Source organism: Cryptomeria japonica, chromosome 6 (genome assembly GCF_030272615.1).
Source record: "Cryptomeria japonica chromosome 6, Sugi_1.0, whole genome shotgun sequence".
Taxonomy (NCBI): Eukaryota; Viridiplantae; Streptophyta; class Pinopsida; order Cupressales; family Cupressaceae; genus Cryptomeria; species Cryptomeria japonica.
The window spans coordinates 678,335,299-678,355,519 of record NC_081410.1 but is presented as its reverse complement, the minus strand read 5'-3'; the positions used below and the strand labels follow the sequence as shown (position 1 = coordinate 678,355,519).

At 37.6% G+C, this 20,221-nt stretch overlaps 1 protein-coding gene across 1 annotated transcript in view; it reads left to right on the top strand.

The window, feature by feature from the left end:
* The window catches only part of LOC131855994 (uncharacterized), a 31,366-nt gene extending 11,864 nt beyond the window's left edge, over nucleotides 1-19,502 (top strand). Inside the window, exons 2-3 of the mRNA XM_059207045.1 lie at nucleotides 10,670-11,153; nucleotides 19,139-19,502. Coding sequence (XP_059063028.1) covers nucleotides 10,670-11,153; nucleotides 19,139-19,502 — 848 coding nt within the window. The remainder of the gene's footprint in view (nucleotides 1-10,669; nucleotides 11,154-19,138) is intronic.
* Nucleotides 19,503-20,221: the final 719 nt, after the last annotated feature.

Below are 20,221 nucleotides of genomic sequence, written 5' to 3'. Positions count from 1 at the left end.
GTAGTTCTTCAACTTGTTTTCTAATCTCCTCATTCTCCTTTGGAGTCAATCTATATGCAACCTTATTTGGAAGGCTGGCTTTTGGTATCAAATACACGTGATGGCAAATGCTCCTCATAGGAGGCAATTCATCAGACAACTCTATTGCAATAATGTCTTTATACTCCTTTTGGATTCCTTGTATCTCTTTAGGCAATTCCTCCAACGTTGTTGATGTAAGGACAAACATGGATTTGAGTACCAAAGAATATCCCATTTCTTCATCCTTCATAGTGTGCAAATACTCCTTCCCACTCACCAACATTATCTTGTTGCTTCTGCTACTACTGTTGTTTGCTTCTTGTTCTTGCATAGGCAACAAGTTATGCATAATACCATCCTTCTCAAAGATGTAGATGTTATCTCTTCCATTGTGTACCACCCTCTTGTCAAATTTTCAAGGTCTACTAAGCAAAAAATATCACACATCCATGAGCATAACATCACATAGTACACTATCCTTGTACCTACCAATATGAAATTCAACATGAGTTTGTTCATCTACCAATAACTGATGCCCTTTTTATAGCCAATAAACTTAATAAGGAGAAGGGTTCTTAGTTTTTTTAAGGCCTAGTTTGTCTATCATTTCAGTTGCCACAAGATTATCCATACTACCACTATCAATAATTAATTTGCAATACTTATCTTTTGCCTTACACTTCATTTTAAATAGAGCTCTTATTTGGACTGGTTGTTGAGTTTCCTTTGGTGGCTTCAATAATACTCTCTTGAACAATAGGGAATCTCTTGATTTCAGTTCTTCCTTATAATGAGAAGGTGACCCAACACTCTCTTGGTCTACTTGAACAATTTGATTGCTCCTAGGATATTCCCAATTTTTGTGTTCAACATATTGATTACACTTGAAACATTTATTGGCAAAACCTCTACCTCTTCCTTGAAAACCATCTCTTCCATAAGATCTGCTTCCCTTGTTTTGATAGCTTCCTCTTTCATTATTGGTTGTCCCACTAAAACTACTTGCTCCTTCTTCTTGATTATATTGTTGTCCTCTTCCCACCTATTGCCCTCTTCCTCTAAATCTTCTTCCTCTCTTCCTCTCTTCCTTTCTTGCTGAATTTTCTTTCTTAATAGCTTCTCTGCTGCCTTAAGGGCCAATTGATAAGCCTCTTCAAGGGTTCTACGGGAGAGAAGACTCAACTCATCCTACAAACTTTACTTCAACCCATTGAAATACCTTTCTATTTGATGTCAATTGTCAACTTCCTTGTTGGAAACCAACAAACTCTTTCAATTGTCTTTTGTCACATGGTGGCAAGAGTTATGTTTTGTCCTCTAACACTACAATTAATTCATCATTTGAAATTAACAAAACTAAACAAAAACTAAACAAATCAAAATTGAAAGAGAACTAATGCCCTTGCATCAAAAAATCCGGAGTATAAGCCCGAACAAGCAACAAACACAATTTATACACAACCTTTGAGTAATCAAACTAGTCATTATGCTTAAGCCTCTGCAACTTTGAACACTTTGATTATAGAAAATAATCTTAATCATGATAATCTATGGTTGGAGGGAGACTAACTTAACATTATTAAATGCCTTAAGGGAAAAATTGAGCCTTCGTGGACTATATAAAATATTATTTTTAAAGGTAGAGAAATTATTGCTATCTTTAAATCTATTACTATTGAACATGCCTTCAGAGAAAAAAATATGGTTGTGGATGGTCTAGCGAACCTTGGCGTAATTTCCGAAGCTCAACTTATATGGAATGGGGAAGTTAATATTGATTTAAATATTAAAGAACTCATTAGAAAGGACAGATTTATGGGGAAAGATGGATCACAGGATTAATCATGAAAGTTTTAATGAGTAATCTTCAAATTTTTAGAAAGGTAATGATGACACGTCAGAAGGGAAGAGTCCTAATCAAGAATATTAATTTTCTACACACTTTGTGGGTGTGCATTTTCAAAAAATCGAGTGTCATTTGGAAGAAAGCTCTGAAGTTCCAGAAGAAGAGATTGTAAAACAAAATCTAAAATAGGGGGGGATCTAAGAAGAGAGGAACCTGATAATATTTCCAGATGGAAGGAGATGCCTAAGTTTTGGACAAAGTTGGAGAAAGGATTCATGACAAATTTCATGGAAAAGTTGGTTGACTATGATAAAGGTAGAGTTAACCTAGCAGTCACCAAAGTTACTAAAAACTAGATAAATGGATCCCTCAAAATTCATGGTGTTAGGTTTAAGCTGGATGCGGACCTCATTGCGACGATCACAGGTATGCCCCATTCTGGTCTTAACTTTTTTAGAGACCTGAAAGTGTCTAATAATTCCGTTAAGCTTTTTCCGCGTAAAGAGAAGGAGAGGGTGAAAATAGGAAAAGCTATGGGTGGTATTATGATGCTTCCAATATTAAGAAAATCTAGGGCTGTGTGCTTAATGCAATTATGGAATATATTATTGTGGAGGGTCATTTTACCAGGCTCCACACATACCATTTTGTGCTTTTAAATCATTTTAGACATGAGAAAATGATTTCTCTTCCCTATTACCTCTTTAGGTCTCTGTCGTGGTCTCTAAATAAGAATAGCAAGAACCCTTCTACGCTTGTGCTTCATTGAGGCCTTATTTTGCTCATTTATAAGCATTGCAAGATTCTGGCTATCCAGGAAAACAAGAGATTGTCGGTGTCATCGGGGAAAGGAAAGAGGAAGATGGAGGAAGGTGGGCCTAGCAAGGGTGAGTCGACATAGAGCAAAAAGGGCAAAAAAGCCACTGTGGAGAAAATTCAAGAGGTCAAGGGTAATCAAAAGGATATGAAGATTGATTCAAAGGACATTGGAAAAGATGGAAGCGAGATGGAGACCGATGAGTCTGAAGGAGAGGAGAGTTGGAAAGAAGAGGAAGTGGGGGAAGAGGAAGGAGGAGTTGAGGATTTTTCTGATCAGAATAGTCCTACCCATAGTGTGAGTATAGGTAATGTTAACAACCAGCCAATGGAGGAGTAGGACAATAAGATTAATGAGGAAAGGGAAATGAAAATTGAGTAGGAGAAGGGAAAGGAAATTGAGAAGCAGAAGGACAAGGAGAATTCGAGTAGGGATCGAGGTAAAGTTGGAGAGGGGATAAGTCTGGATAAACTTAAAAACTAGTCCGAGGCTCGAATGAGTTTTGATAGGTGGGTTTATGAAGGAATCAAGAATCTGGAAAAAACTAATAAGTAGCAGGAAGAGAAAGGGAATAAAGATGAAATGAACTAGAAGCAGTGGAATAAGGGTATGGAAGAAAAAGTGGAGAAGATGGAAGCTCAGATTAATAATCTGGAGGAAGGAAAAACAACTATGAAAAACTTTTTGGTAATGATTCCGGATATCCTTACCTCTATGACTAAGAATTTAGAGAAAATTACCAAGTTCCTTGATGGTTCTAGCACCTCCAAACCTGTCACGGACTTAGATATTGATGGGATGTTATTAAGGCATAGACAGTGGAAAGTGCTCCTAGTGGTGCGGCAAAAAGAACAAGGGCGAGCATGAAAAAAGATGTTGTGGCCTCTTCCAAGGATATCCCTAAGCTTAGGGATAATATTAAAGATTTGCAAGAGATTAGCTGAAATTTGGCTAATGCCATAAAAAACTAAGTAATTTATCCTCTGTCTTTTTTTTGTTATGGTTGGATGTTGCTAGTTTTGTTGGGCTTTTTTGCTGATTTTTGCCCAGAACTGTGCTGGTTTTTTGGCAGTTTGTCTTTTCATGTTTCTTAATGCTATTATCTTTTAAGGATCTTTTGTAAAGGGTTTTGGGATCCCTTCAAAACCTCCTTTTTCCATAATAAAAAACATCACACAAACCAACTCGTTTTATTAATGCTTCAAGTCATTAAAGAGATTACATATTATAGATTTAACCTTGATTTCATGGCCTTTCTCTTGATTCTAAAACTCTTCCCTCTTCCATGACATTGTCTTTCACATTTATAACTCAACATTAATACAAAGACTTGCACCATACAAATGTTCTCTATATCCAACAAATTGAGTTTTTTAATTTTAGCAAACAATTCTTGGCTTCAAATACCCCTCTTATCAGTATCAAGAATTTGAAGAAAACTGTTAATAAAATCTATAACTCCTTAGCTGATCCAAATATTTCAGTTTAGTTTAAAGCCACCATTTACTTAAATGTTTTGCTTTAGATTCAGTGTAGGACAACAAGATGGCCCCGACGAATCAACTTTAGGAGCTACTTGATCATTGGGGTGATGCCCCATGCACTCTTTTATGGGTTCTTCCAGACCCTTCCACCTCTTGTGACCATTCTCCTTCTTATGGTTGATGTAGAGGTTAGATTTTCTCAGCCCATTACTCTGGGTCTCCTAGCTTCTAGGCTCCTTTCTGTCAATCTAGTGGTAAAAAATGGTAGTGTCTCATCCTAATTGACTATGCTCTATCTCTCCCCCAAGAGTGTCACTTTTACATGGCCTTCTACGGGTGCAGGGCAATCAACAGGTGGTGGTTCTGGTTAGTTGGCTCTTGATGCTTTGTAGTGGCTCCCCCATTTGGATTTGACAATTTCTCCTACCCATACTAAATACAAGGACAATGATAAAGAAGATGAGGGGTGGTTTATTCTTGATGTCACCTCAGACTTCATTGACGTATGGGGAAAGTCAGATGATTGAGATCCTTCATCTCTTGCGATTGGTCTTATTCTCTCGACTTAAGCAACTTTATTTTATATTATTTTAAGCTTTTGGACTCTACTCGTTTGACTTTGAGAGTGTTACCTTGTATCCACCCAAACCTTTTTTTGAATATACATGTTATTAATTCATATTTAATAAAATTTGACACACTATTCATCAAAACAAATTTGAAGTCCTCTCCTAATTAGACAACCACATTCTCCTCTATTTAAATCTGCAATTTGGCTATCATATTATTCTATGTTGAATACTACCTAATTTATATATAATTTGAAATTTTTATTCTTCATAAAACTTGCATTTTGTTCTAACATGGGGCATCTCTTTTTCTTTCCCAAATATTAAGGAAAAAAATTACTATAATTTTTTTAAATATTTCCATGTTTGGGCACTGGAAAATGCTATCTAGTTCTAGCTTAGGCATCCCTTCCTCTCTTGATCTATAAATATTTTATATTTCAAAATCTATGTGTTGATGTGGCTAAAGCCGAATTTCTATGACTCTCTCCCGTCAATGTAGAATAGAATGATGAGTATCATATCCTCTCTTGTATAAGGAATCTCTAATGTTGTTTTAGTTGATCAAAGGGGACAACCTCAAGGTTCCAAATGCCAGGTTATGACAACAGGATAACTCAACAGTTTGATGTGTTTTGTTGGTAACACAAGGGGCTTATGTTTACAACAAGCTGGTCTGCATCCAACGATTCTACAATTCTCAAACTGCGAAAAAATAAAAGCAAAAGGGTTTAGGAGACCTAAGGACATTGATGATAATAACTGATGCAATGGGTAGACAAATTTTGATAAACCAATTCTTGTTTCGCCAGAGACACCCTCACAATTCGACAAGAACAATACAATCTCCAAAGGATAAATGAATTTTTAGACCATGGGGATTCATCCAAGCACCTAATTCTAGCGCAACCTGAGGCAAATACTCACAGTTGAACTAGGCACAGTTTTAGGTTCAGACTAACCAAACACAATGACCTACAATCAACAGGTCCCTAATGGTATGAACCTGAAATACATCAAATACCCCCCACATTTTACCATTGAAATTATTGAACTCTACTTCTAACTAGTTGGAAGGAAACCATGCAAACAGAATAAAACCAAAATAACAAACACCAAATCAATGTTCATATATTGATTTTAGCTGCTATTACAACAATTTCTGCAGTAGTTCTATTCTACTCCTAATAAGCTAACTACTAAAATCTAACTCTCTAACCTCTAAGAGTTTAAAAATCTAACTAGTTCTAACCCTTTACAAGAGAAAAGCCCTGCCTTTTATAGATTTTACAATCTGATTCAAAGTTCATGATTGACTGCATCCAAGGGCCCTGACTTGCCTTGTAGAAACCTGACAACTTTAACTTATGCCTTGTAAATTTCAGTTGTCCTCCCAACCACTTTTCTAGCTATCGACCACTAAATGTCATCAATTTGGTCAATCAAGTAGTTGAGGCATAACTGATATGTGTCCCTTTGCTTTAAATGCATTGAATGGGACCCACAAGTAGTTATTTACATTAAAACAGTCCAGTTCTACAACTGATTTTCTGGAATCAATTCCAGTTGTGTATTTCTGGGTTTGCATATTTTGTAGCACTTTGAGTGCTCTTCTATTTTTAATTTTGCTGGTGGACTTCAACTTGCTATTCAATGGTGGCACATTTCCCGGTGCTTCGTTGTTTTGATCTTGCACTCCTGCATTTTCGCTTCCTGGCTTTGATCGTGATCATGTCTCCAATTTGCGTTTCAGGTTGCCACCTCAGCCCTTCCAGACGATGTTGATCTGCAAACAATCGATTTCAACTTGGATTAATCACTTTGAAGAATTAAATGATTTAAATAAATTTAACTTTTAAATGCCCCTTGTTGAAGAAAACTTGGCTTCAGAGAGACAACGTTAGCCATGCTTTAAATCGCCAAAGGCCAAAACTTGGGTCTTTTAAGCAAAAATGTGAGACTTAACCAAACTTGGTCTTTTAATTCAAAATGCAAACTTTTGATTTTGCCTTTCTAAGGGAATTTGGCTTTTAAGACTAACATGCGTGATCTTTGGTTCCTTTTCTCAAAACATAAACAAAGGCCGAATTTTGTTTTAAATGTCCCCTTGCTTCATTATAAAATTCGGCCATGTTTTAAGAAATACGCCACTTTCATTTGACTTTAAATCTTGCAAAGTATGAAAAAGGGGCGAGCTTTTGTTTAATCGCCAAAATCACATGTTAGGAAGTTTGCATGGTTTGAGGGAAATGAGCGAGCTCCTTTTGTTTTGTAATTTTCTTAAACAAAAATGCCGAATTTTATATCATGCCTTTTGCCTTAGTAAAACTCGGCTATTTTTATTAAAATGCTTGAATTTAGTTTTTTGCTTCACTAAAAAACGGGGGCAAACTTAGGTACAAACTCGGGTTTCTGAGCTGCAATGCGTGAATTTGAGCCTTTCACCTTGCAACTCCAACAAATATGCCAAACTTCATATCGTGCAAATTCGGGAATCTTCCCGCGAATTTGTGTTGCTCGACCTAGCAAACTCGGCCCTTGAGAAATTCGTGATTTTTAATGAGAAAGCGCGAAATCTTCCTTTCATTTTAAATGCCCCTTAATACAACTCGGACATTTTGATAAAAATGTGCAACTTTCTTTTCTATATCGCTTGCAAAACTTGGGGCCTCTTGAAGAAATGTGAGTCTGGTTTTACTTGGCATTTTTTTGCTTCTCTCTTTATCTTGGTGAGTTTCCATTTTTTGGTTAAGAATGTGCGATTTTGCCTTAGCTTTCGAGCGACTTCCTCTTGCGCTATGAATAATCGCGCTATTTCAGATGACTGTGACGTCGGGCTTTCTCAGGTTTTAGAAGGCTCGAGACACACTTCATTTTGGCTTTGAACCACAAAATCCCTTTCACCTCTCTCGAGCCAACTAAAAAAACGAACGGGGTACCCTGTTCGAGACAAGAGTGTGTACAACAAGCACAACACTATGCCATATTATTCAACCAATGGCATTGGAAAGAAACTTCTTTTCTTTCCAATAAAGTATTTATTCTTCTCTCTATCAAATGCTAGTCCAAAAATTGTTTTAAATCTACCTTGGTAATATCCAAATTGAGCGCTAGAATGTGAATAATTTACCACCAAGAAAGACATATAAAATGTTGATTATAATTCTAGCTCTTTGAAATTTTAATCTAGCAATTATTATCTTTGTTCAAGGTGCCACATACCAAAGATGAAGCTGTATTTTACATGCTACGCATCCATTTTGAATTCTTAGACTAATGACTTTTCTTGTGATTACACCTAGATACACCAAATTGCTGAAAATTTGAAAAGTTGCTCAATATTTATGGAATGACCTCTCAAGACTCCAACATGGGCATTTTTGGGAAAATCCGTGTCATTTCTATCCTTTACAAAAATAATAGGTTTCATTAAAATAACCTTTAGATATTAATTGTAAAAACATATTTCACTAATTATCTCAACTTGCATTTTGTTATCCATATGAAAAATGAGAGCCATATAAACTCTAGTGTCCATATCGTTGAAATTACCAATCAGTCATATCTAAAGGACCAAAGGTCCTTCTCTTTAACCACCCGCTTATGCAGTGAAAGTGGAAGGTGTGGTTGCATGCTCCCCATGCAACACTACTCTCTTTGCTGGTGAGGTTGGCTAACACTTGATGCAATTATCCATGATATTGTTTTTACATATAGCACAACTCTTAGAGATGATATCCCAAGCCCAAAAGACAATGACATTCCATTTCTTCATTACAAAGCACTTTGAGCTAGAGTTGGAGCTCTCCGCAGCTATAGAAGCCATTGCCAAAACTACAACCTCCTTCCACTTCCTGCGCCAAAACCACCCTCTCTTCTACTTCCTTTCCCTCTTTCTAAATATCACATGACAAGAAGCATTCAGTTTTATTAAAGAATAACCCTTACCCTCTCCTTTAAAGGCCCAAGTGTTTGATAAAAGCCCTAACCCCTTTGAGACACGAAAATGCTCAAGCTCTCATTTGACTTCTTTTGATCTCAATGGTCCTCCTAAAAAGATAGAGCCATTTCTCATATCTTTGTATATAAATGGGTACATATTGAAAAATTGTGTGATAGACTCAGGGGCTTCCGATAATGTCATGCCCACTCAAGTAGCCAAGGTGATGCAGAGGATAAGCAAGCAATTGAAAACCTAATGGGATTCAAACATTACAACCCTACCTTTACAAGATTTCTTACAAAAAAATTAGTCTAAGTTTAGTACCCTAGGAAGGGCTAATTGAACATTCACTCACTCTTATACCTTCTCAAGGTTCTTCAAACCCTCATTTCTTATGACAACTCAAAAAAAAAGTCAAATTTTCTTAGGAAACCCTCAGCTCACTAGGTTTTATGTTGAATAAAGACTTTTCCTTTGGTGGACACCTAAGAAGCAATCTAATGAAGGATTCTACCAAGTTTCATAATTTATTAACAATGCAAACAAAAGTTATGAATTTTTCAAGCTCACTAGAAACCCTAGCTTTGTGACAGGGCAGCCCATGGTATTTTTTTCCATAAGATATAGCAACAACTTTTCCGACCATTTCTAGGCCTGCCACTGTCCCCACAAGACCAGACAAAGCAAAATTCAGACTGTTATAGTTGGAAAATTTTCAAGAAACAAAGAATTTTCATCTTCAGTTTTTTGGAGCAAACTTGCCAGACGGAAGCCCTAATTAGACGGAACAAATGCAAAAAAACCCTCAATTGTTTCTCATTGTTTCGGACGGGACATTTCTAATTTCAGACGCGATTTTCCCAATAAAAACCCTCGCGCGATGCAAAACTAAAACACGGCGAGTGTACTTCAAAACAAAAATAAATTTTTGTGGGGACTACAGTGGTAGATTGTTTTTCATTTCTATTAGGTTTATATATATGAATGTTTATTTTTATTAAGTTTGTATTTATTATTATTTTTTTTTAATTTTGCACATGATAATAGTTTTCGAGATTTCTTTTTATTTTTTAATTTTTAGTTTTAAACGTTAAAAGTTATAACTATTATGATATATTTATAATTAAATAAATATATTTTAATTAATATATGAGTATATCTTAATTTAAGATATGCTCATATATTAATTAAAATATATTTAGTTTTTGATAATATAGATGAATTAAAATATATTTATTTTTAAATAATATAAATTTATTAAAATTTATTTATATTAATTATTAAAAAATTACATATTCAAAATTCAAATATATTTTTGTTTTTTATTATTGAAAGTTTTAAATTTTATAGTCTAAAAATTTATATTAAATAATAAATGAAAATTGTTTATTATATTTACAATTTTTTCATAATCATAATAAATGTAGTGAAAGATTGTAAATTTAGTTACAATTTTACAACTTTAACTCATTGCATAATGCTTATGTTTTTTATTTCTTATGTGTTGTAGGTTGATTTTTAATCACAATGGCATCTAGCTCCGCTCTCGCTTCCAACTTTGCAAGTGCAAGTCAGCCTGTTGGAAGGAAACCCCCTAGTAGCCATGACCCCACTTGGAAGCATGACATAATGGGACCGGTATCGGGGTTTGTTATTTGTACCTGGTGCACAAAGAAGCTTAGTGGAGGCATCAATCGCCTCAAATACCATCTGGCAGACATTCCTTGTTGTGATGCCAAGCCATGTAAAAAAGCTCTCGAAGAGGTCAAATGAGAGATGATAGCCCTCCTTGCAACACTAGATGAAAAGAAATTGAGAGGGCAAGGCAACAAGCAACAATACAAGAGGCCATTTCTCCTAATTTGTCAACAGGAGATGAAGTGGGTGTGCAACACATTGTTGGTTCTAGTCGCGGTCCACGTGTACATGGCTAGTCTTCCTCTTCCATTACAAGAAATTTTATTTTTTTTGTGCCTAGAAATGAAACAGGATCACAACCTTCTTTGGAAGCTGCTGGGTGGAATAGGGAGGTACATAAGGAAGCAGAGAAGGCTTGTGCAAATTTTTGGTATTATAATAACATTCCCTTCAATGTGGCATGGAGTCCATATTGGGAGAGTTTGGTGTCTTCATTGACAGTTGTAGGGAAAGGGTTCAAAGCCCCTAGTCCAAGAGATTTAAGTGGCACGTTGCTCCAAGATGCTATTGTAGATGCAAAAGGAATTGTGGAAGTTGAAAAACAACAATGGCAAAAATATGGATGCTCAATTCTTTCAGATGGTTGGACAGATGGAAGAAATCGTACTCTTATCAATTCTATAGTGGTTTCAAATGGTGTGATGGTTTTTCTAAAGTCAATTGATGCCTCTAACATAGTAAAGAATGCTGAAAATTTGAGATTGATGTTGGAGGAGGTTGTTTTAGAGGTGGGCATAGAAAATGTTGTCCAAGTTGTCACTGACAATGCAATGACGCATGTGGCAGCTGACCTAAATTGCTTGAAGATAGGCATCCAACACTTTTTTGGACCCCTTGTGCAACTCATTGCCTTGACCTTCTTTTGGAGGACATAGGCAAAATAGAGTGGGTGAAACCAATTGTAGAAGAAGCAAGAGATGTTGTTGGTGTAAATAAATATTCATTATGGATATTATTACACTTTACTTGAGTTAACTTAGGATAATGCATCTCTTTGTAGTTTGGATTTGAGACACTTAGGGAAGTGTGCACATAGGGATAGAGCTTGTAGGAGAAATTTCACCTTTTGTGGTCTTATTTTGCTATTACACTCCACATTCGGTGGGTCATCCACTTCTTGTGGAATATTATATCATTTCTCCTACCTACCCCTAGTATTTCTTACCTACCCTTGTTTCTCATTGAGCCACATGTCATGATTCTGTGCTTGTACATCCATATGGCCTTGCCTATATAAGTAGGCCTATATTCATTGTATTGGTTAATCCAGTTGATCATTTGCATATTGATGGGAATACAGTTTGTTCTCATCATTCTTTTTTCTCTATTTTATAGTTTTCATTGTTCCTTTGATCTTGGCAAAATCTCACATGGTATCAGAGCCATTGGGGCTTCACTAATTGGTTTTTTGAGACATTTTGGAATGCTTCTATTTTTGAATCTGAGGAACAAGCATTTTTTGGGGGCATCTTAGAGTGTTTTAGACCTCACCATTGTGTCTAGGAGTCCGTTTCCATTAAAATCAAGTATAAACTTGACCATTTTTGGTGAAAATTGACTTTTGGGTGTGGAGGAATTTTTTGCCCAATTTGGGCGATACAGTATGAAATTTTTCGGATTTATAAAAAAATAAAAATTCTGTGGTTTTTTTTTTCTAGTTCTTTGAAAAGAATTTTTTTTTGAAAAAAAAAAAAAAAAAAGAAAAAAAAATACATTTTTTTTTGGGGTCAGTAGACCCCCCTGCCGCACCGTACCTCCTGCAGGGTTCGTAGGTTTCAGCGGTCCTTCTTTCCGGTAGCACTGCCAGTACCCTTGCCCAGGCACCTCCGCGTGGCACCTCCGCTACCCACGCCACCCACCTAGGCCTCTGCGCAGCTCCCCGCCAAGCGCCTCCTCTGCCCACGCTGCCACTCGCACAGGCCGCTCCGCCCTAGCCACCGTCGCCTGCGCTGACCTTGCACACTGTCGGCCTCACCATGTTGACCACCGCCACCGACGCCTCCCACTGGCCCTCTGCTTGGTAGCCACCGCCGACCCTTCGATGGACTTCCAACAACTTTCTGACCGTCATTGACAGGTTTTCCGGCTGCCGACTGTCCGTTTTTTGGCAACTGCCAACAGAAGACATCCTACCTACCACGTCAGCCACCTCTGCCTAGTCAGTGCCACCTGGCATTTTTTTGCACAGTCAGCATTTTTTGGAAATTTTCAGACCCCTCTCTATTGAGCTGTTTAGTTTTTTGGGCCAATTGTGGACGCTCATAACTTGCTCAATTTTGTTCATTTTTCAATGCAATTTTTTTTTATTTGGGCTAATTTTTCATTCTCTTTGCAGTGGTGTGGTTATTTTTTGATTTTGGTGCACAATTTTTTTTGAATTTTCGGATTCTCTCAATTGTACCTGTCCAATCCTCAATTATGCAACTTCAAAGGCCTCGTTTGAGCTCATACAACCTCCTTTTTAGGTGCCATTTTTTTGAAAGTGTATTTATTTTGTCTACTTTCATAATCTATGATCAGATTTCATAGAGTTTGAATGGAAATTATACTTTTAGATATTGGTCTTATTTGGCCTATTTGGTACTTGTAAATTGCTTGGATCTTAGTTTAGATCTCTTGCACTATTAGTTTGAGTCTCTTTTGGCCTTATTGAGGTAGTTGTAAAATTTAAATGAGAAGGCCACTTTTCCATTTTTTGCAAGTGGCCCATTGTACACGCACTAAGTATAAAGTGCCAAATCATCACTTTTGGGGGGGTTCTTTGATTGAGTGAATTGGGGGGGGGGGGGTATCTTGTGTGATTGTGCCTCTCTTTCCTTGTGCTTTCATTTTTGTTATAATGAGTCCTCATAAATTTCCGCCTTTAACTCCACATAACTATGCATCATGGAAAATTAAAGTATGGAGCAAATTAATAGAAAAAGGTCTCACGCATTACATAGATGGAACAATAGAAGCACCACCTGATCCTAAGGCTGATCCTAATACTCAGTTAGAATGGCTCACTAAGAATTGCATGGCTCTTGGAACTTTGCGAAAGTATGTATCATATGACCTCATCTTTCATATTGAGAAGTGTACTACAATCAAAGATGCTTAGGATATGTTTCAGAAATTGTATGGACAAGTTGATGAAATCAGAGGTTACAAGATTGAAAATGAGCTCACCAAATTGGATCCCAAGAGCTTTGATACAATCCAAGATTATGTCACCAAAGCAAATGAGCTAAGAGCAAAGCTTAAGGATTGTGGAATTGACATAAAGGATGCTCAGTTGATATTCAACTTGTTGGACAAGCTTGCACCAGAATATGCAGCATTTGTGTTTAGCTTCCAAACTCATCGTTTGACAGTGGGGAGTTCCTATGTTATGCCTTCATTTGATGCTTTCACAAAAATGTTGATATTGGAACAATCTAAGTTGTTGAACATGGGGCTTCTCAAGTCTTCAAAGTCCAAGGCTTTGGTGGCTAATCAAGGGAATCAAAGAGGTTAAGGAAAAGATTCCAACAAGAAGAAGAAGCACTCTAAGTTAAAGCCACAATAGGAAAAAGGACAATCATCCTCTCCATCACAAGGCAATTTTTCATCCTCTTCCAAGAAGGGGACTCCACCTAAGAAGGATAAACCAACTTGTGCATATTGCAAGAAGTATGGTCATGATGAGCATCGATGCCACACCAAGGAAGTTGATGAGTTAACTAATCTTCTTAAGAAAAACAACATTAACTTGTCATCTACCTACACAAAGAAGGATTCATCTCCTTCCTCTTCCTCACATTCTAAGGGAAAAGGGCAAGCATTTGTGGCTACAATAGGTTCTTCACAATAGTGGATACTTGACTCGGGTGCCTCATATCACATGGGTTCTACAAAGGAGCAGTTTTCTTCATTAGAGCCACCTAAGGTACCTCACATTTACATAGGTGATGATACAAAGTAGAAGTTGAAGGGAAAGGTTCAGTTGACATGGATGATGGAACATTTGAGAATGTTCTTTATGTTCCTAACTTGTCTATCAACCTTCTCTCTATCTACCAAATCACTCGCTATGGGTATGGGAAAAAGGTTGAGTTTACGCCAGATTCAGTTGTGGTAAAGGAACTTGATGATGATGCCTTGGTAGAAGTGGGACAAGTCAATGACAACTCAAGGCTTTATTCATTCTCCCACTTTGTGCCAAGTTCACCTTCTAGGGCCTTGCTTACTCATTTAAATTTTGAAAGTAAGCTATGGCATGAGCGGTTTGGTCACCTCAACTACTGCTACCTTTAGCAGCTCAGAACTAAAGACATGGTCACATGTCTACCTCTAATCAGTTTTTCAGAGGGTGTATGTTTAGGTTGTTCCATGGGCAAGCATCCCGAGGAGAAGTTTGATAAGGGGAAAGCTTGGAGAGCTTTGGAAGTTCTTCAACTTGTTCACAATGATGTAGCAGGTCCATTTCCAACACCTTCATTTAGCAAGGCCCGCTATGTCCTCACCTTCATTGATGACTACTCCCGCTTCACTTGGGTCTACTTTATCATTCATAAGAGTGAAGTATTTGACAGATTTCAGGACTTCAAGACTCGCGTGGAGAAGCAATCTGGGAAAGTGGTCAAGATTCTTCGTACAGATAATGGAAGGGAATATGTGAAGAGACTTGAGGATTTTTGTACATTTGAGGGGTTTGATCTTTAGAATTCTGTTGCATACAATCCACATCAGAACTGAGTTGTAGAATGCAAGAATAGAACTCTCAAAGAAATGGCTAGATGTATGATACATGCACGTTCTCTTGATTCCGCCTATTGGGCAGAGGCTATGAGTTGTGCCACACACATCCAAAATCAGTTTCCTCACAAAGCTTTGCAAGGTATTACTCCTTTTGAGGTTTGGGCTAGTAGGAAACCGATTGTCATACATTTCAGAGTCTTTGGGTGTCTAGCATGGGCTCGCATACCTCCATAGAAAGGTAAGGCATTGGAACCTCAGAGTCGACCTTTCATATTTGTTGGATATCCTAAGGGTGTTAAGGCATAAAGATTGATGGATCCTAAGACACATGAGGTGTTTATTGAGAGGAGTGTTCACTTTGAGGAAAGCTCTCCTAGCTTAGTCTCTCTACCTCCTCCACCTTCCTCCATTGTGGATAGTGATGCTAGTGATTCATATGATGAAACTCCTTTAACTCCGACTCGCAGGGTTACACCTTTGTAGGGTCCACTTGCAGTTGAGAAGCCTCGTTCTCCACCTCCATCGAGACCTTGTTGGGCTCGACAGACACTTGAGTCTATGGGTTCTCTTGTTGGGGATCCTTCAGATACACGGAGGACATGATCACAACATCAGGATCTTCCACATGCATTCATTGCTACCGCTTCCGATCCACAGACATTTTGGGAAGCATTAGAGGTTCCTAAGTGGGACCAAGCTATGGAGGAAGAGTATAGTTCCTTGATGAGGAACAACACATGGGATTTAGTCCATCTCCCTAAGGGGAGAAAGATTGTTCGATGTAAGTAGATCTATCGGATCAAGTTTGCAGTAGATGGTAGTGTGGATAAGTATAAGGCTCGGCTTGTTGCGAAAGGTTTCTCATAGGTAGCAAGTGTTGACTATACTGAGACCTTTGCGCCCGTAGCCAAGATGAACTTCATCGCTTGACACTTGCTATTGCTGCAACTCATGGTTGGGTTGTACATCAGATGGATGTGAAGAGTGCTTTTCTTCATGGTGATCTTGATGAGGAGATTTATATGGAGCAGCCATAGGGTTTCATCCAGGATACTTCCTTGGTTTGCAGACTAAGGAAATCTCTCTATGGCCTTAAGCAGACCCCCAAGGCTTGGTATGCCAAGATGGATTCCTTTCTTCTCTCAGCAGGGTTCACCAGGTGTCATTCCGATCTGAATGTCTACATTTTGTGACAGGATGATTCTCACTTGATACTTGTGCTCTATGTTGATGATTTGATCATTACAGGGAGTACCACATCCATCATTAGCAGGGTCAAATCTCCTTTGCATGACAGATTTGCTATGATTGACTTGGATCTTTTGCACTACTTTCTTGGGATAGAGATTTCACAGTCACCTTTCGGGATTACACTATCGCAGCCCAAGTATGCTTTGGATCTACTTGCACTCTTTCATATGGCTGATTGTAAGCCTGCACCGACTCCCTTTCTTTCAGGAGTCAAGCTTGAGTCTCAGTGTTCTTCTCCACTAGTAGATGCCACATTGTATCGTCAAGTTGTGTGTCGTCTCATCTACTTGACTCATACACACCCTGATATTTCATTTGCAGTTGGCATGGTTTCCCGCTTCATGCAGGAACCACATGAGCTTCATTGGAAAGCCGCCAAATACATCCTTCATTACATCTAGGGTACACGTCACTATGGGATTCATTATGTAGCAGGCATAGGAATTCGCTTGGTTGGTTACACAGACTTCGATTGGGCTAGCAATCTTGATGATCGTAAGTCTACTTCAGGTTACAGTTTTCCCCTTGGTTCGGGCCCCATTTGTTGGCAAAGAAAGAAGTAGCACGTTATTGCTCTCTCTTCGACTGAGGCTGAGTATCAAGGAGCTGTTAGCACAGTGACTGAGACCATTTGGCTTCAGTAGATTCTCACAGATTTTGGGTTCACCACTCCATGGCCGACAGTTCTACATTGCAACAATCAAAGTGCTACTGCAATCTCGAAGAACCCAGTCTAGCACCAGCAGACCAAACACATCAAGATTCATATGCACTATATCTGAGAGCTGATTCAGGAGAAGGTCATTGATTTGCAGTATTGTTCGACAGCAGAGCAGGTTGCAAACATATTCACCAAACCTTTTACTGAGAGTAAGTTCCAACATTTGCGAGCTCTCTTGGGTGTGTGGCATGTGTCATTAGGGGGGGTCAACTGACTTCTCCTTCCTCTCTTATGAGGGGACTTTTTCCACTTTGAGGTTTTGTCCTTCTTCTTTAAGAGTCTTTTGTACATTCATCTCTCTTTTTGGGGGGAGTTTTTTGCCACTGGGTTTTCTCCCTTTCTCTGTTTGTGAGAGATTGAATTGCATAGTTTTTGCTTGCATTTTCATTTTGTACATGGGTACCTATCATGGCCTAGTAGCCGGGACCCATCTTGCATTGTTGACTTGAGTCTTCATTCCCCTAAGTTGCACTTGGGGGGGTGTTGGTGTAAATAAATATTCATTATGGATATTATTACACTTTACTTAAGTTAACTTAGGATAATGCATCTCTTCATAGTTTGGATTTGAGATACTTAGGGAAGTGTGCACATAGGGATAGAGCTTGTAGGAGAAATTCCACCTTTTGTGGTCTTATTTTGCTATTATACTCCACATTTGGTGGGTCATCCACCTCTTGTGGAATATTATATTATTTCTCCTACCTACCCCTAGTATTTCTTACCTACCCTTATTTCTCATTGAGCCATATGTCATGATTGTGTGCTCATACATCCATATGGCCTTGCCTATATTCATTGTATTGGTTAATCCAGTTGATCATTTGCATATTAAAGCTATGAGATTTCCACAATCCATTTTGCATTTCTAGTGTATTTTTTTCTGGATTCGATTGTGTGTATATTTTTCCATCAACGTTTCGAATCACACTCCGTGATTCATCATCAGGATGAAAAGAATTCCCAAGACATGAAAGATATTGATGAGAATTCCCATTATCATATTGATGAGAATACAGTTTGTTCTTGTCATTCTTTTGTCTCTATTTTATACTTTTCATTGTGCCCTTGATCTTGGCAAAATCTCACAGATATAACAAAATATATATAAAATCACCCATGGGTTCTTCAATTGATGAGAGAGAACACCAAGGGAAAAGAACTTGTGCGATCATGAGTACCAGGATTGCAATAAATTTCCTAATGTTGAAAAGCATTACTAGTTTATTAACTCCCTTAAAGCAGATGTTTGTGAGTCAACCATGGGTAGACTCAACTTACTCAAAGAAAGCTGATAGAGAAAAGATTGTAAAAATAATTTTTGATGATGAATTTGAAACAAGAGCATTAGAGATTGTCAAGGTAACTTCAACTTAATTTAATTTTCAAATTGAATCCTTTATTTTGAATTTTAAACTTTAGAAGTATTTTGTTTCATTGTAAGTTGTAATTTAAAATTGTTTCTACTTTGTACTTTGTAGGTGATTGAGCTATTGATGAGGGTCTTGCGCTAGGTGGATGGCGAGAAACATGTGATGGGATATATTTATGAGGAAATCGATAGGGCCAAGGAGGCCATCCAACACTATTGCAAGGGGGATGCAAATGGATTTGCCCCTATTTGGGACATCTTTGATCGGAGGTGGAACAATCAACTCCACCAACCCATTCATGAAATGGGGTACTTTCTCAACCTCAAGTTCTACTTCTCTAGTAGCTTCACAGATGTTAATGGGGAGGTTATGGAGGGCCTATAAACATGTATTGAGAGGATGACACCTATAAGTGCAACAAGAGACCTCATCCTTTTAGAGTTACAAAATTATAAGGCAGCGAGGGGGCAATTATTTTCTTCCAAAATATGTATACGAGGAAGAGAAATCCAAACACCAAGTAAGAAAAAGTGAAGCCTTCTATTTTGAAAGTTATAAATTACAAGTATTAACAAAAAAATGTTTATTTACAAAAAAAATGAATATCTTATTTGTAGGTTCTTGGTGGGAAGATTTTGGTGGAAATACCCCAAATTTGCAAAGGCTAGCTCTCTAAATTTTTTCTCAACCTTGTAGTGCTTCTGGTCATGAGCGCAACTGGAGTTTGTTTTATGCCATTCACACAAAGAAGCGTAATAAGTTGACTCAAAAATGCCTCAATGATCTTGTATTTGTGCAATATAACCTTCGACTTCGCACAAGAAAGGTGCAGGACCAACCAGACAAACTCATTGATTTGGATGACATTGATCCCTATAGTGATTGGACCGTGCAAGATGATGATCATGAGGCCTCCTTATTTACAGAGGATGAGATTGTTGATTTTGAGAGGCAAGCTATGGAGGATTTGGCTGCAACAGAAGCAGGGGAGATTGGATTGAATGCTTTTGATATGGTAGAGGAGGAGCCACTACCACATGCCAGCATGGTGGAGCAATAGGCACAATCTTCTACACCAAGCAGGGAGCCAGATTTGAGTGTGAGGACCATACCCTCTACCTCCCATTATTTCTATAGGGCGCGGAAGAGGAAGATGTAAAAAATTATAATGTCTAAGTTATCTAGATATGAAATTTTTGATGATGATTTTCCAATACAATCATCATAAATTCATAATAGTTATTAGTTAGTATCTAGCTATTGTATCTAATTCTACTATCCAACTCCATATGATGATGCCATTTTGTAATCCATATGTATTAAATGATCAAATTTGATAGAAAACTCTTCCTCACTATTTTTAGACTCCTTTGATACATTTTTTAATTGAATTTTGCAGAAAAAAAAGTGTTTCTATAATAAATTTTAGTACTTTTTAATTCTCCAAGTTTTTGCCAAGTTTTTTTCAAGTACTCTCGGATTCCGAGTATGCGATCTATGCCAAGAACAATTACGATTTGAATATGATTGTATTTTTTGCATTTAAAAACCTAAAAATCTAATGTCTTGTTTTTTTAACAAAAATGCAAAAATATGCCTTTTTTCGAGACTTCAAAATTAACTAACCTAAGTTGGTACTCACTTACAACCCCACTTGGGTGGTTTAAGAGGTTCATTAGAATATTATTTTTCCGTTTTACAATATTTGCAACCTCCTTAAATATCGTTTCTAACTTTTTGCCTCCACAAATTTTAATATTTAAACATAGTCTTTTGGAG